This window comes from Dioscorea cayenensis, chromosome 10 (assembly GCF_009730915.1).
Source record: "Dioscorea cayenensis subsp. rotundata cultivar TDr96_F1 chromosome 10, TDr96_F1_v2_PseudoChromosome.rev07_lg8_w22 25.fasta, whole genome shotgun sequence".
In the NCBI taxonomy this organism is placed as follows: domain Eukaryota; kingdom Viridiplantae; phylum Streptophyta; class Magnoliopsida; order Dioscoreales; family Dioscoreaceae; genus Dioscorea; species Dioscorea cayenensis.
The window spans coordinates 747,979-760,751 of NC_052480.1; the positions used below are offsets into that span (position 1 = coordinate 747,979).

At 34.3% G+C, this 12,773-nt stretch overlaps 2 protein-coding genes across 4 annotated transcripts; both read right to left on the bottom strand.

Moving 5' to 3' along the window:
* Positions 1-4,323: 4,323 nt before the first annotated feature.
* Positions 4,324-5,297, bottom strand: LOC120270536 (NDR1/HIN1-like protein 1). The gene is made up of 2 exons (XM_039277562.1): positions 4,754-5,297; positions 4,324-4,639 (listed from the first exon to the last, which is right to left on the bottom strand). The coding sequence occupies exons 1-2, from the start codon at positions 5,264-5,266 to the stop codon at positions 4,355-4,357; spliced, it is 798 nt and encodes a 265-aa protein (XP_039133496.1). The 5' UTR covers positions 5,267-5,297; the 3' UTR covers positions 4,324-4,354.
* A 74-nt stretch (positions 5,298-5,371) lies between these two features.
* On the bottom strand, positions 5,372-8,977 carry LOC120270535 (exocyst complex component EXO70A1-like). 3 transcript variants are annotated; one of them, XM_039277561.1, is made up of 12 exons: positions 8,642-8,977; positions 8,458-8,553; positions 8,161-8,366; positions 7,632-7,883; positions 7,299-7,437; positions 7,012-7,155; positions 6,495-6,700; positions 6,200-6,400; positions 6,016-6,115; positions 5,821-5,930; positions 5,596-5,742; positions 5,372-5,518 (listed from the first exon to the last, which is right to left on the bottom strand). In XM_039277561.1, exons 1-12 carry the CDS (start codon positions 8,801-8,803, stop codon positions 5,401-5,403), a joined length of 1,881 nt encoding a protein of 626 aa, XP_039133495.1. In that variant the 5' UTR covers positions 8,804-8,977; the 3' UTR covers positions 5,372-5,400. The 3 variants fall into 3 exon arrangements, 2 of the variants coding, with proteins under 2 accessions (XP_039133495.1, XP_039133494.1); XM_039277560.1 differs by having other exon boundaries at positions 7,012-7,227; XR_005539619.1 differs by lacking the exon at positions 5,372-5,518 and having other exon boundaries at positions 5,724-5,742; positions 5,821-5,883; positions 5,985-6,115; positions 7,012-7,227.
* Positions 8,978-12,773: the final 3,796 nt, after the last annotated feature.

Here is a 12,773-nt window from a genome sequence, read left to right on the forward strand (position 1 = left end):
AATATGTGACTTAATCATTTTTTTACATGATTTTTTTTAAAATAAATGGGCAAACCTTAAGTATTCGTTAAAAAAATTACAGAATTAAAATGAACAATATAATATCATGATTGGATCAAGTTAAATTGGGTCTAATCTATATACACTAAACCATGCATATCAGGTATATATTTAACAACCTGGCCCACATACTAAGTTAAATTGAGCCAGTTTATTTTTCCCATGCAAATTGATTTGTCCTATTGTAAATTCATATGAATAATTATTTAACCATATATATTCGACCAAAAAAAAAAATCAATAAGAAGAGAAGAAGGATGAGGAGATGTTAATTTCGACAAGTATCTCTTTTATGTTTGACTAATTGAGTCATGTTAAACATCTATCATTTCTAATTTGGAGTTTTTTCTTAATTCAATTGTTTAATAAAAATAAAAACAAGAAAAGTGTCCTCCAATTATTCATTACTAGTTTTCAATCCTTAGTGAAACAAAGAAATTAATTCTAATGCCCTTTCCTCTTTCTCTTACACTTGCCACGGACTTCTTCTTAAGCCAGACTTTTACAATTGTATGACATTTTCAAACAAAAAGAAAAAAAAAGGTTATAAGAAAAATGTCAATCCATAGAATTCTGAAGCAAAAAAATATAGACAGAATTAAATCAACACTGTAAAAACAAACTTTAAAATCAAGGTCTTGTACAAACAATCATGAAGTACAGTTAACTATTTTGAGATCCGACTAAATCCTAAATTGTGTTGATCCGTGTCATTCTAAAGGAGGATTTTGCCATATTTATCTAGGGCATCATTGTTTATCTTTTTATTGTGTGTAATTAGACCTTTTATCTTGCCAATGCTAGTCGGCTTTATGTTTTACTAAATTTATTATTATTTTTATTTTATTTTTAATTTTTAACCTGAGGATCTCTCACTCTTTGATTGATTTTGACAAATCGACGACAAAGATTTTTTTATTATTTTTTCGATTGTACTTGGGAGTGCTTTCGAATTCAAGACCTCCCAAACACAGTTAGCGAAGTAAACCACTGCGCTATGCCTTTGCTCATACTCTTTGATTGATATACCTGTTTTTTTTTAAAAAAATTTGTCATCCAAACTCACCAAATTTTGAAGGCTTAAACCATTATATAATTTTTAATACCATCACCATCTCACCGACCTCTCCTTCATTTTTTTAATAAATATGAATAAATCACGGTATTACCTCTCCTTTATTTCATAAACATATTTACATAAAATAGTACCATACATATGCAAAAATCAAGAAAAGAGAAACATGCCAATTAGTGTGTAGTTTGAAAGTAACATGAAATAGTGTGTTTAGAACATGAAGCTTGATCATGTACCCAATCTTTGGCTTGAAGCCATGAATCTTGAACATATATTCGAACCTTCAATCTAACCTTTGTATAAAACATAAAGTAGAAATTCCTTTCTTTTATTTTCTCTATATAACTAGTTTCAACAGAGCTTAAAGGCACTATCTTCTGCTGGCGGCCCATGAAACTCATGCTAATTATAAGCTTCGAAGTATTCTTATGGCCTTGATAAAAAGATTTGAGGTTGGTGGACCCTAAAAATTAAGTCGGACATTTGACTCTTAGGCATGACATCAAAATTTTGAATCTCTCTCAATATATAATTAATGGATAATAATAAAAATATGTATCAGTGATTTGTCCACATCGTAAATTATATATATACATAAATATATATTAATATATATATATATATATATTGGAGGGAGAAGTTTTTTAGAATATTATTGGTGGTTTAAAGGATTTAAATTGGAATTTGTTGGAAATGATTTATTAGGACTTAATTATGAGGGTTTAAATTTTTGAATAATCACTAAAGTTTGGTAAAATTACAGTTTGCTCACTCAAGTTTGATTTGTTTCTAAATAATCACTGAAGTTACTAATTATTTCAAATATCAGTCACCGAACGATTACAGGCTTCTTTAGCTAACGTGGACACAGTTTTCTAAATGTTGATTGGACTTTTCACGGTGTCCACATCAGCTAATGAAGCTAGTAATCATTCAGGTGATTGGCATTTGAAATAATTAGTAACTTCAGTGGTTATTTAGAAACAAATCAAACTTGAGTGAGCAAACTGTAATTTTACTAAACTTTAGTGATTATTCAAAAAATTAAACCTAATTATGAGCATGTAATACAATTTAAAGATGTGCTAATTAGACTTATATCTGTCAGCTTGACGTAACTGTGACACGCTAGAAATAGACGAGAAAATAAACTATTTTTTTAATTAAAAAAATAAGCATTCATTTGTTTAAAAAAAAGTGTTATACGTTGGCATATGAAATAAAAAAAATAAATCAACCATTAGATAGTCCAATGATAAAACACTTAAGTGGAAAAAAAAAGTAAAAATTTAAATTTCTTTCCCGATAGTATTGTTCTGATACTGTTCATACAATGTACATCTAGGTCAGGTCAAGTACTGTTTATATACTATTCAAGGCCTGGTGTGGGTTCTTGTGGGAGAAACAGTGGTTTCACCCCTTTAAAGTTGCAGGGCAGGCGGATTTCGTAGGAGTTTTGTAAGCTATCGTAATTTGTGCAGCTTCGCACCTTTTTTTAACAATCCCTTAAATAAGGGCCGTTTGTCGTCTATTTGTAAAAGTATTGCATATATATATATATATATATATATATTTTATTTAGAGAGTAAAATACAATGTTTATATGAGAGACAATGGAGTGCAACCAATGGAACTTTGACTCAAACTTGGACTCAGAGTCCAAAGGAGACAGAAGACACGCCGGCCGGCAATCGCTGACCGGAGAAGAAGGCATTATCAGCCTCAAGCTAGTCATAAAAGGTAACTTTCATGTTCTTGTTAATGGAGATGTGTGGAGCTTGTGAAGGTGTAGTATAAAAGGAGCCTGAGGATGAGAATAAAACATGCCTATTTAAAAATAAATAAAAAAACACTAATTTATTAAAAATTAAAAATGTTATATAGGACAACTGAAAATAAAAGGTATAATAATACAATAAATACCTATAGAGTCCACCTGATGTTTGTGGTCCATTTTAATACGTCAACGTTTTAATAAATGTTTTTTTGTCAATTTAAGAGATGTTAAGGTTTATGTTCAGTTTAACGGTTGAATATAAACTTCTCAATATAATAATTTTTTTTTCTCATTAATTTGAGATTGACCTGATAGAGTTGGGAAAAAAAATAATAATAACTCTCTGTGTGAAAATTCATAGAAGGAGAAAAATATATAAAAAAATATTTAGTGAAAATTTTATGTAATGCTTTCGTTTTAATTGAAGTAATTTATCTAATTTTTTTTAAAAAAAAATTATGTAATGAAACAAGCTCTAGATAAATATATGGTTTTTTTTTCTTTAATAGAACAATGGGGAAGGAAAGTACACATGCAACCAATCAATCTCAAATAGTTAGAATAAACTGTTTATTATTGTTGTTGATGATTTGAGTGGTGTGTGTGCAACCATAGTGAAAGCAAAAGAAAGATGAGATTCTTTTGAACAAGTTGATTTATTTAGAAGTCACTTATAATTTCCAAAATATGGCCACAAAATAAGGACCACAAACAAAAGCTCACATAAGAATGACACATAACTACAATATTAATTTGTTATATTAAACCACACCATGCACATTGGCTGCTGATACAAGCCAAATATCATCGATCTACCTCCACTGTCTTATATATATATATATGGAACCAAAGAATGAGGTATTTTTTGGCAATAAAATTAACAAATTAAGAACAAAAGTATCATATAAAAATTTTCAATTTTAAAAAAAAAAAACTGATTCTATGATTATATGAAAGTAGAGAGACACCAACCCACTTAATGAAGAAGGTGGTCGGTGCACTCAACAAAGCTATATATCTTCAAAGCTAAGTTTCCCATCCACTCAATTTATATAACAAGCCAAAAGTGATACAAACCCTTTTTTTGTTTTAACTTTTTAAAAATTTAATATTTCCAACCCATGATAATAAATCATTTAAAAATTACAAGCATGACTTTTTCCTGCTTTTTTTGGGGTCATTATATATTGTCTTGTTTTTCCACTGTGGTATCTATTTTTATTAAAAAAAAAATCCACTCACACTATAATCATATATATATATATATATAAAGAAATAAGAAACTTAATCAAAAAGAAAACAGAGCACTACTTCCAAATTATCAACTAATATACTGTTTTCCCTTTCCCATCCCAAGCACAAACTTCAAGCTTTCACTGGCCACTAATGGCCTGAAAACCCAAGAAGAGAATTAATTAAGTAATTATTATACTAATTAAAGCTCATACATCAACAGTGCAAGCAGAAACCTGCCGGAACTTAAGAGATGGCGAGTACCCACTAGCTTTGCCATTAACAAAAGTCAGCAAGGCTGGACAATTCACATAGATATGATAATGACCAGATATCCAAGACCCTACTTTCCATCTCAACCTTCCATCAATCTTGATGAACAGCAACAACAATCCAGCATTCTCATCCTGAACAATAGCTTCACAGAGAGATGGAGCTATAGGAACTGTGTTACCGTACAAGAATGGTGACCATGCATCCACATCACCATGTCCCTGTAAACAATTAAACCAGTATATATATATATATATATATATATATATATACGTATTAAGATGCCATGCATGTGCATGCATGCATGCAAGTACGTAGAATGAGTATTTACATACCTGATAAGCAGGAGAGAGGGAGGAGGGGAGAGTGATTTGTTGGGACTTGTAGGAGATGAAGACGTTGAGGTTGTCATAGTAGATGCCGACGTGTTCATTAGGGTTGTGAGAGGAGATGGTGGCTTGGATGATGGAGGAGAGGGTGGACGAGGAGGAGAGGTTGAACTGGATGATGTCGGTGTTTTGGAGGATGAAGCGAGGTTTTGTCGGCCGGAGAGCCAGCCAGACGATGAGGATGATGAAGAGGATGATGAGAATTACGGCAACCACTAGCCAGAAAAGGCGGCGGTGGATCTTGTGGCGTTCGCACTTACAGTCTTTAGACATAGTGAGGAGGAGGAGGAGGAGGAGGAGGAGGAGTTGGAGAAGAAGATGAGAGCTTGTGTAGTGGGAGCTGTTGGGAAGAATAAAGAGAGCTTCTTTAAAGTTCAAATAATTTGATAAGTGTGGGAATGTGGCCTGGAAAGTAGGTACTTCCATGGCTTTCTTTTTGTTTGATGTATTACCAAACATTGTGCCTACTTTTTATTTTGTTATACATAAGGAGTTTGGGAAAAGAATACCAATTGTATGATTGGATAGAATTCATGTAAATCATGAATATTGAGAAATATACTAAAATTGGAGATAATTCAAGTATGGTTTGGTTAGCGTTTCGGTTCGTTCCATACTTTTCCTTCGAAAAATTCACCTAACATTCGATCGAGGTCTTCTGGGGTGTACCGGATGTATTTCACTGGGTTCTTCCCGCTCTCGATCATTGGCCTGATTAATAGATAGAAATTTAAATGGAAGGATCAATATGAAGCATGAACGTATCAAAAACTGAAGGAAGACCATACCCGAAACGTTTCAGGAAAGATCGATAGGCAGGTACTAAGACTTCACCGACGGCAAGCCTCAAGGACTCCCGGAGTTCTTGATCAGGTACTGTCCATTGGGACTGTCTTTGATGGAGCTCCTCAAATTGGACATTGAAAGATTTGAACCTGTTAATTTTAGGAACTAATTTGATCAAATTGTGATTCAACTTAGAAAGGATTAGTGGAATAAAGTGAGTCACTGACCGGTCTTTTACTGTCGCTCTTGAGACTCCGCTGGTACCACCTGAATCGTTACCCCCTACACCACTGCCACCACCAGAAGGCGCACCTTGAAAAGTGAGGGTCTGCAGAATCTGGATCGAAGTCCAAAAGGGCACAATTTTAGCCATGGAACATAAAAATTATACCTTCAGTTGAGCTTTATCAGACAGAGTAAACCTTAGCCCATGCAACCCTCTTGTATTGATTAGCATGTTGTTGTACAATCCTTCGGTGTCTTTGAACCCAGTCTTCACCCAATATATCCTTTGCTTCGAACCTGAAACAATGGTAGTTACATAGATAACTCTGTTAGTATGAAATGTTACCTTACAGGAGATGATCAATTCCTCGAGGATGACACCTGCGCACAGATCTGACCATGTAATGGATGTTGTTCATAAGGAATAGAGAGGTTAAAGCCTGGTCCTTGTATTGCTTTGATTTGCCATCCAAATTTGTTTGGAGAGCTTGCATTATTCGTGTTGTCAGAACAGCTAGTTGTGAATCTGATTCATTCCCAGTGTCAAACTCCTTGAAAAGCAAGTTCAGTGTAGTTTGATAGCTGTAGATACCAAATAGATATAGCCATAAATAAACATTGCTCTTCAGCCGGATTCTCTGGCATTTAGATCTCAGATGGGAAGGAAAATACTCACTCAAATAAAAATTTTACATAATTAAGAACATAGCTGGTCAAGGGGTGGACAGTGCCATCAAGAACAGTTGTTTTTGATGCGTCTTTCTCGACCGCCTCCTCAAAATCACCAAAGGTTTCTTGGGCAGTTTGGGCCAAGCGTTTAATCAAATAAAGAGCAGAGTCCCGCATATCAAAACAAGCTTTTCCTTCAAAAATGGTTTGCATCTGATCAATAAAACCAAACATAACAATTATAAAGAAAATCATAACGTCATTCTACTATGAAAACGTGGAGATTATCAGAATATAGCAACAGATGCATTTAACTCCAGTAAAAATCCTTACTATTTATCTCCATTATATTTCACAAAAAAATCAACTCATGATTTAGATGTATAAATAAACAAATCAAACTACAAGCAGATGTGAACTTGAAACCAAATGCTTATATTCTACATCAGCTACTTAGTTTGACAAGCATATGCACGTGTTGAATGGATACTTTCATGTGAAAGAAATAAAAGCATTTGGCATACCTCCCCATAAAGCTCTCGCATTATTTCATACATGTCTAGAAGCACAAACAACTTTTCTGGTGATCTTTTACTTTTGGCAATAGCCTCTCCAAAGCTAAGCAGAGTAGTAACGCTGTTCGCAGTGACATCAGCAAAACATTGTTCCTTGAGATTGTTATCAACATCATCAAAGATTTCATCACAAATTTTTTTTTCGCCAGCAAATAGCAGTTTGACCTGGTTTAAGCATAATTAGATGACTGAAGATAACAATCACAAGCAAGAAGCTAACTTCAATTAAAACTTACAGCAATTCGCATGAAATGAATCCAGTTCCCAATTTTGGCCTCTAGGACTTCCCATTGCATCTTCTGAACATCATCTTTGTTCAGTCTCTCCACACCAAGTTTCCGGAGGCTCTGTTCTAAGGCTGAAGCACGAAAATCCCTGAATACCAAACAAGGAAACAAGCACACAAGTTGATCACACTCCCCCTACCTTAAGAAAAAAGAAGAAAAGAAAATTGGGCTTGTTAGCCACCACTTTTCTGGCATAATTGGCATTCAAATATCCCCTAGAGGTCCCTTTAGCTACCTATCTCAAAAGTTCTGAATAATGCAAGGGATTGAATAGATATATACCCATAGATCTTTAGACATTGCTGATGGCGACCAGCTTGAGCCATTTGCTGAGCTAAATCGTGCAGCAGAGGCACTATCCTTGGAGGAATGAGAGTTGGAGGCTTGTAAATGCCATTCTCCAAGCTTTTAGACTGATTCTCCGCATTGCTTGCACCTGCATTGATTTTACCTATATCACCTGAATGTTCTGCAGGTGTTGGACGTAAAGAGTTTGGAAGGCAATCAAACAAGCGGTCAGGCTCCACAGGTTTGCTGAAACAAAACCAAAACGAAGAGCTTAAACTAATTACTAAGCAATGGCTACCAGAACAATTTAGTGATCCAAAGTGAAAATGCACTGCTGAGCCACATATCATGCCTATGACTTTTAAAAAAAAACACCATTCACAAGCAAGTATACTACAAAGAATATCAGATTTCATAGAAGAATAAAAATGTTCATCATAAGGCCCCAATCCAATTTTCCTAAATTCATGTGAAACAGATTGCAAAATGAAAGGTTATCCACATAAACGGGAAACAACCAGACCTGTAACTAGACATAAGCAGCTTGAATTCCTCCTCCAGCTTCAGAATGGCTTTAGCCAGCAAACCATTGATATGGTTAAGCACTCCTTCCCTGCTCATTAAGCTCTTATAGGAGCTGAAAAAATAGCCAATTTTTTTCAACTGATCAACAGCTTCCAAGTAACTCTCAAGGTCTTCATGCGGCCCTCTCAGTATCTTGGCCTCAGCCTACAAAATTCAAAATTTTCCCCTAATTGCATCCATTCTATCCCTTATCTAACCCTAAATCAGCAAAAACCAACATCAATCCACAATAAACCTGCCGACAGAGATCGAACTGAGCAAGGATAACCTCAGCAACCTTCAGCGTCTTGTTGATATTGTCATGCGCCATCCTAATAGAACGCGTCCGCACCTGCAACTCATCACGCATAAATCAACCTAAGAACATTCACAAGATCGCATCTTTTTGTCATAAACCGAGAAACTACAATCGAGGAAACCTGGGTGGGGCGCATGGCGGTGTCGAGAGCAGAGAGGCGGTAATCGAAGGAGCCAAGAATGGCTACCATGCTCTCAGTGTTAGACTGGCTCTTCTGCAAGGACTCTCGCAGCAACATCGCCTTCTCGGCGAGCACCTCCATGGTCCCTCGTTGGGTGGTCATCGTGGGAACAGAGTAGCCTTGCGAGAGGGGCAATGGGTCTCATTCCTTCTCTGATTGGAAGATTGAAGCCGAGACCAGCCATTGCTAGGGTTTGCGTGGAGGACGGGGCGGAGATAGCGGGAGGTGGATGTCCGTTCTTCTCGACGAGCTTTGAAACGTGGTCTCAATGGTGATTGTTATTTTGCACTTCAGACCTTATGAAAATTTATAATTTCTTTTAAAGATGAGTTTTTTTAAGCATATATACCCCTGTGAAATTAGTAATTATGTATCAGTTTTCAATGTACATATTTATTTATTATGTCTTAAAACCTTTGGAAATATCTAGATATTTATATATATGTTCACAATAAAGAAATATTGCTCACAATTATTAAAGATAGTTTTGGTATCTAATATTTTTGCTCGAAGGAATTGTGGATCAGGCCACTAATAAGTGGTAACTACTAGATCAGTTGTTCAAAATCTCTGATTTTCAGTAGGATCCGATGAAAAAAATGGGATCATTTTTTATGAATTCATTGAGAATGATTCTGATCTAGTTCATGGCCTATTAGAAGTAGAAGTTGCTCTGGTTATATCCTCATAGACAGAAAAAATGGATCTTGTTCAATCATTGATTAGAGATTTTAATATGAAAAATACGAATTGGAGTTTGCAGAAGGGGAAGGAAAAAGAACTCTCGACCCGCAACAGATAGAGGAGGATTTATTCAATCACATAGTTTGAGCTCCTAGAATATGGCACCTGCGTGGCAATCTATTTAATTGTATTGAAAGGCCCATTGAATTGGGATTTCCTTATTGGATTGAGTCATTTCAAGACAAGCAGATCATTTATCATAAAGAGAATGAGCTTCAAGAGAATGATTTGAAGTTTTTACAGAGTGGAACCATGTAGTATGGATAAATCTTTCAAAGAACAAGGCTTTTTTCAAATAAGCCATTTTATTCAGAGCCAGTAGATCCATTCTTTTTTCTATTCAAAGATCGTCCCTTTGTCTCTTTTTTTTCATATTGAAAATTCTTTGCAAATGAAAAAATGTTAAAGGGACTTATTACTTCACAAACAAATCCCCCTACATCTATATATAAACGTTGGTTCATCGAAAATACATAAGAAAAGCACTTCAAATTATTGATTCATCGCCACCATGGTTGTGATTAAGAAATCTCGAGTTCGAATCTTTCAAATTACAATTCACTTTCTCTGGTTTCCGTGGAGATTTTGTATAAAGAATTCCTCTTGTTCCCCCTTTCAGGGTTGCATGGGTAAATTAAGCCATCGTAACTATTGCACTCCGCATTTGCTTACCCTTTACTTTATCGCTTGTCGACTTTATAATAAAAAATATTTTTTCCTCAAAATATTTAATTATTTAAAAATATATTTTTATAATGTTGTTGATGTGGTTATTAATGAGCTGACCGAAGATCATCATATAGTCACCACTCAATGTTAAATTTTAATTGGATATCTATGGCTCAAACAATAAGAGATGCATTTTTAACTCTAATAGAATCAAATTTCATAACATTTTTAATAATAGTTGTAATTCTCTTGATTCATATTAGAATTAATCTTATATTCCTATTTCACTATCTAATGTTCCCCATTAGAAGAGGCACAAGTTAAAAACTTCACTTTGTATAATTAAGTACAATTTGCACTTTTTTCTGTTTAATTTTTTATTAAAGAAAGCATTCTGATATTCACCTCAAATTCATTAATTAGTGTTTGATGTATGTGTTGATGGCTTTAATTTGGTATACATCATTTGTCAACCGGAAAATATCATGTTCTTCTTTATGTTTTTCCATTTTTTTTTAAGTCTGATATTTTAATCATTACTAGTGGTTTGGGTCGGTTTATGGATACTGCTATTTTTAAACTTTAATATATTTATGATTTATTTATTTTAATAAATAATAATTTTTTTTAATATATAACTCTTTTTATAATAAAGGATATTAGTTAGAAAACCGATAGATAGCTTAGTGAAAAATTATCTTGAGTGATAAATGAATGGTTCAAATTTAAATCTCTTGTGTCACAGTACTATGTAATACCGTACAAAAAAATACTATAGATAATCAGTACATAATAATATCTAGAGGATTGTTAAGCCACTACTCTATAAAAATATTTCGTTAAACCATCGTAATTAATGCATCATTATATTTACCTCACATTTACCTCTTTCTTGACATTTATTTTTCAGGTGGTATTTGTCACTATTTGTTAAAAAAAAAATATTATTTGATTATTACTGTTATACTAAAAAAAATGATAATGGTTGAAAATTATGATTTTTCGATATTTATCTTAAAGAATATATTATTTGTTTCAAAACTGGTTTCAGACATCATGCTATTTGAATTTATTTATTTAATTTTTCTTAAATTATGTTACCCACATTTCTAGATAGTATGAACATTCCTCTTATCTGGTATCTTTTATCCTTTATCTTCATGTTTCTATTTTTTGAGGCAGAATTCATGAATCTGGTGATATTTAAATGGCTATGTTCATTTTTAAATAATAAATACTTATTTATATACTTTTTGTCTCAAAATAAAAACAAAACCATTAAAAAAAAAAAAGGTCAAATTTGGAAAACTAGCCACCACTTTAAAGATAAATATGCCACATCAGCATTGAGCTCTCTGAACCATTGAATCTCATCTCTTCTTTTTGTTCCTAGATATTAATTTCAGTGGATGTCATCATGCAACACAATGGCTGGACAAGGATTAGATTTGAATAGGAAAAATTACTGTTCATCCATCGTAATTTTTCAAACTTCCCAAAACCGCCCTCCTACTTTTACACACCCCAGACAACCCTTCCGTTAGTGTTTAACTTCCCTTTTATCCCCTACCGTTCAATTTAAATGGGTCCATATTGTGAAATCTCATTTTTGGCTTTGAAAATGGTGGGAAAGGAAAGCGCCAAATCACATCATGTTCAACCTTTTCAAGGGCTTCCCGCTGGTTTCGATAGACAATGCCTAGGAGTTGCATTACATCTTGTTGTTCTCCTCATTTCTCCTCGGTTGAGTTGTTCGACTTCGACTCTGCGGTTTCGTGAATACTGGTGAGAATCTCTTCGTTGCTATCGGTTTGGTCCAGGGTGAAGTTTATCATACCCGAAATATATAAATCGGTTTCTCCAACAGAAAATGAAGTTGATTTCCATCGGATTGGTCAAGTGCACTTCATCTTCAAATGAGACTGTAGTCGATTTTTATCTGTCGAGGCAGCATGTGCCATTGTTATCTCCGTTTGAAAACGAGTTCATTTCGTTGTAAAGTTCTTCCTCGCTTTATGGTTATCTATTTGTATATTTTTAAATAATGTTTAACTATTTGCTATTATCCGTTTAAATATATTACTAATATGTTTAATAATTGTCATATCCGTTTAATACTTGTCATCTCCGCTTTAACATTATCTTTACATGTATAACTTTTTCATATTAACGCTTTAAATTCACAAAAGTCTCCGTAGAAACGGTGATTTTTTTCGCTTTGATCCGAATTGTTGGCAGTGGCACGTGGCGGTGGCAAGGTTATGGTATCCGTGCATAAGAATTAATGACGGCATTAATTCTTATGTACGGACTCACTGTAAATATAAATATCCGAACACCCGCTCGTTAGTAATCATCAATGTCGGTCCATCTGCATGCTTTAATTTTTTTCTCGGATATGAAGAGTCAGCCTGCTTATGGACTTCACACCATAAATAACCAGGAAGAACCCTTCCCATGGATAACCACTCGTCGTCGTCCTCATCATCATCCTCCTCCTCCTCCTCCTCTTCCTCCTCTTCCCACGGACAACCACTCTGTCTCGAAAGGATGTTTCGTGAACCTCCTTCCTTATCTCGAGAATCAATCGTCGTAATCACGCAACAAGTTAAACTATCTTTTTCTCCCCGCCCAGCCGAAATGCTCGCATAATCGCCTC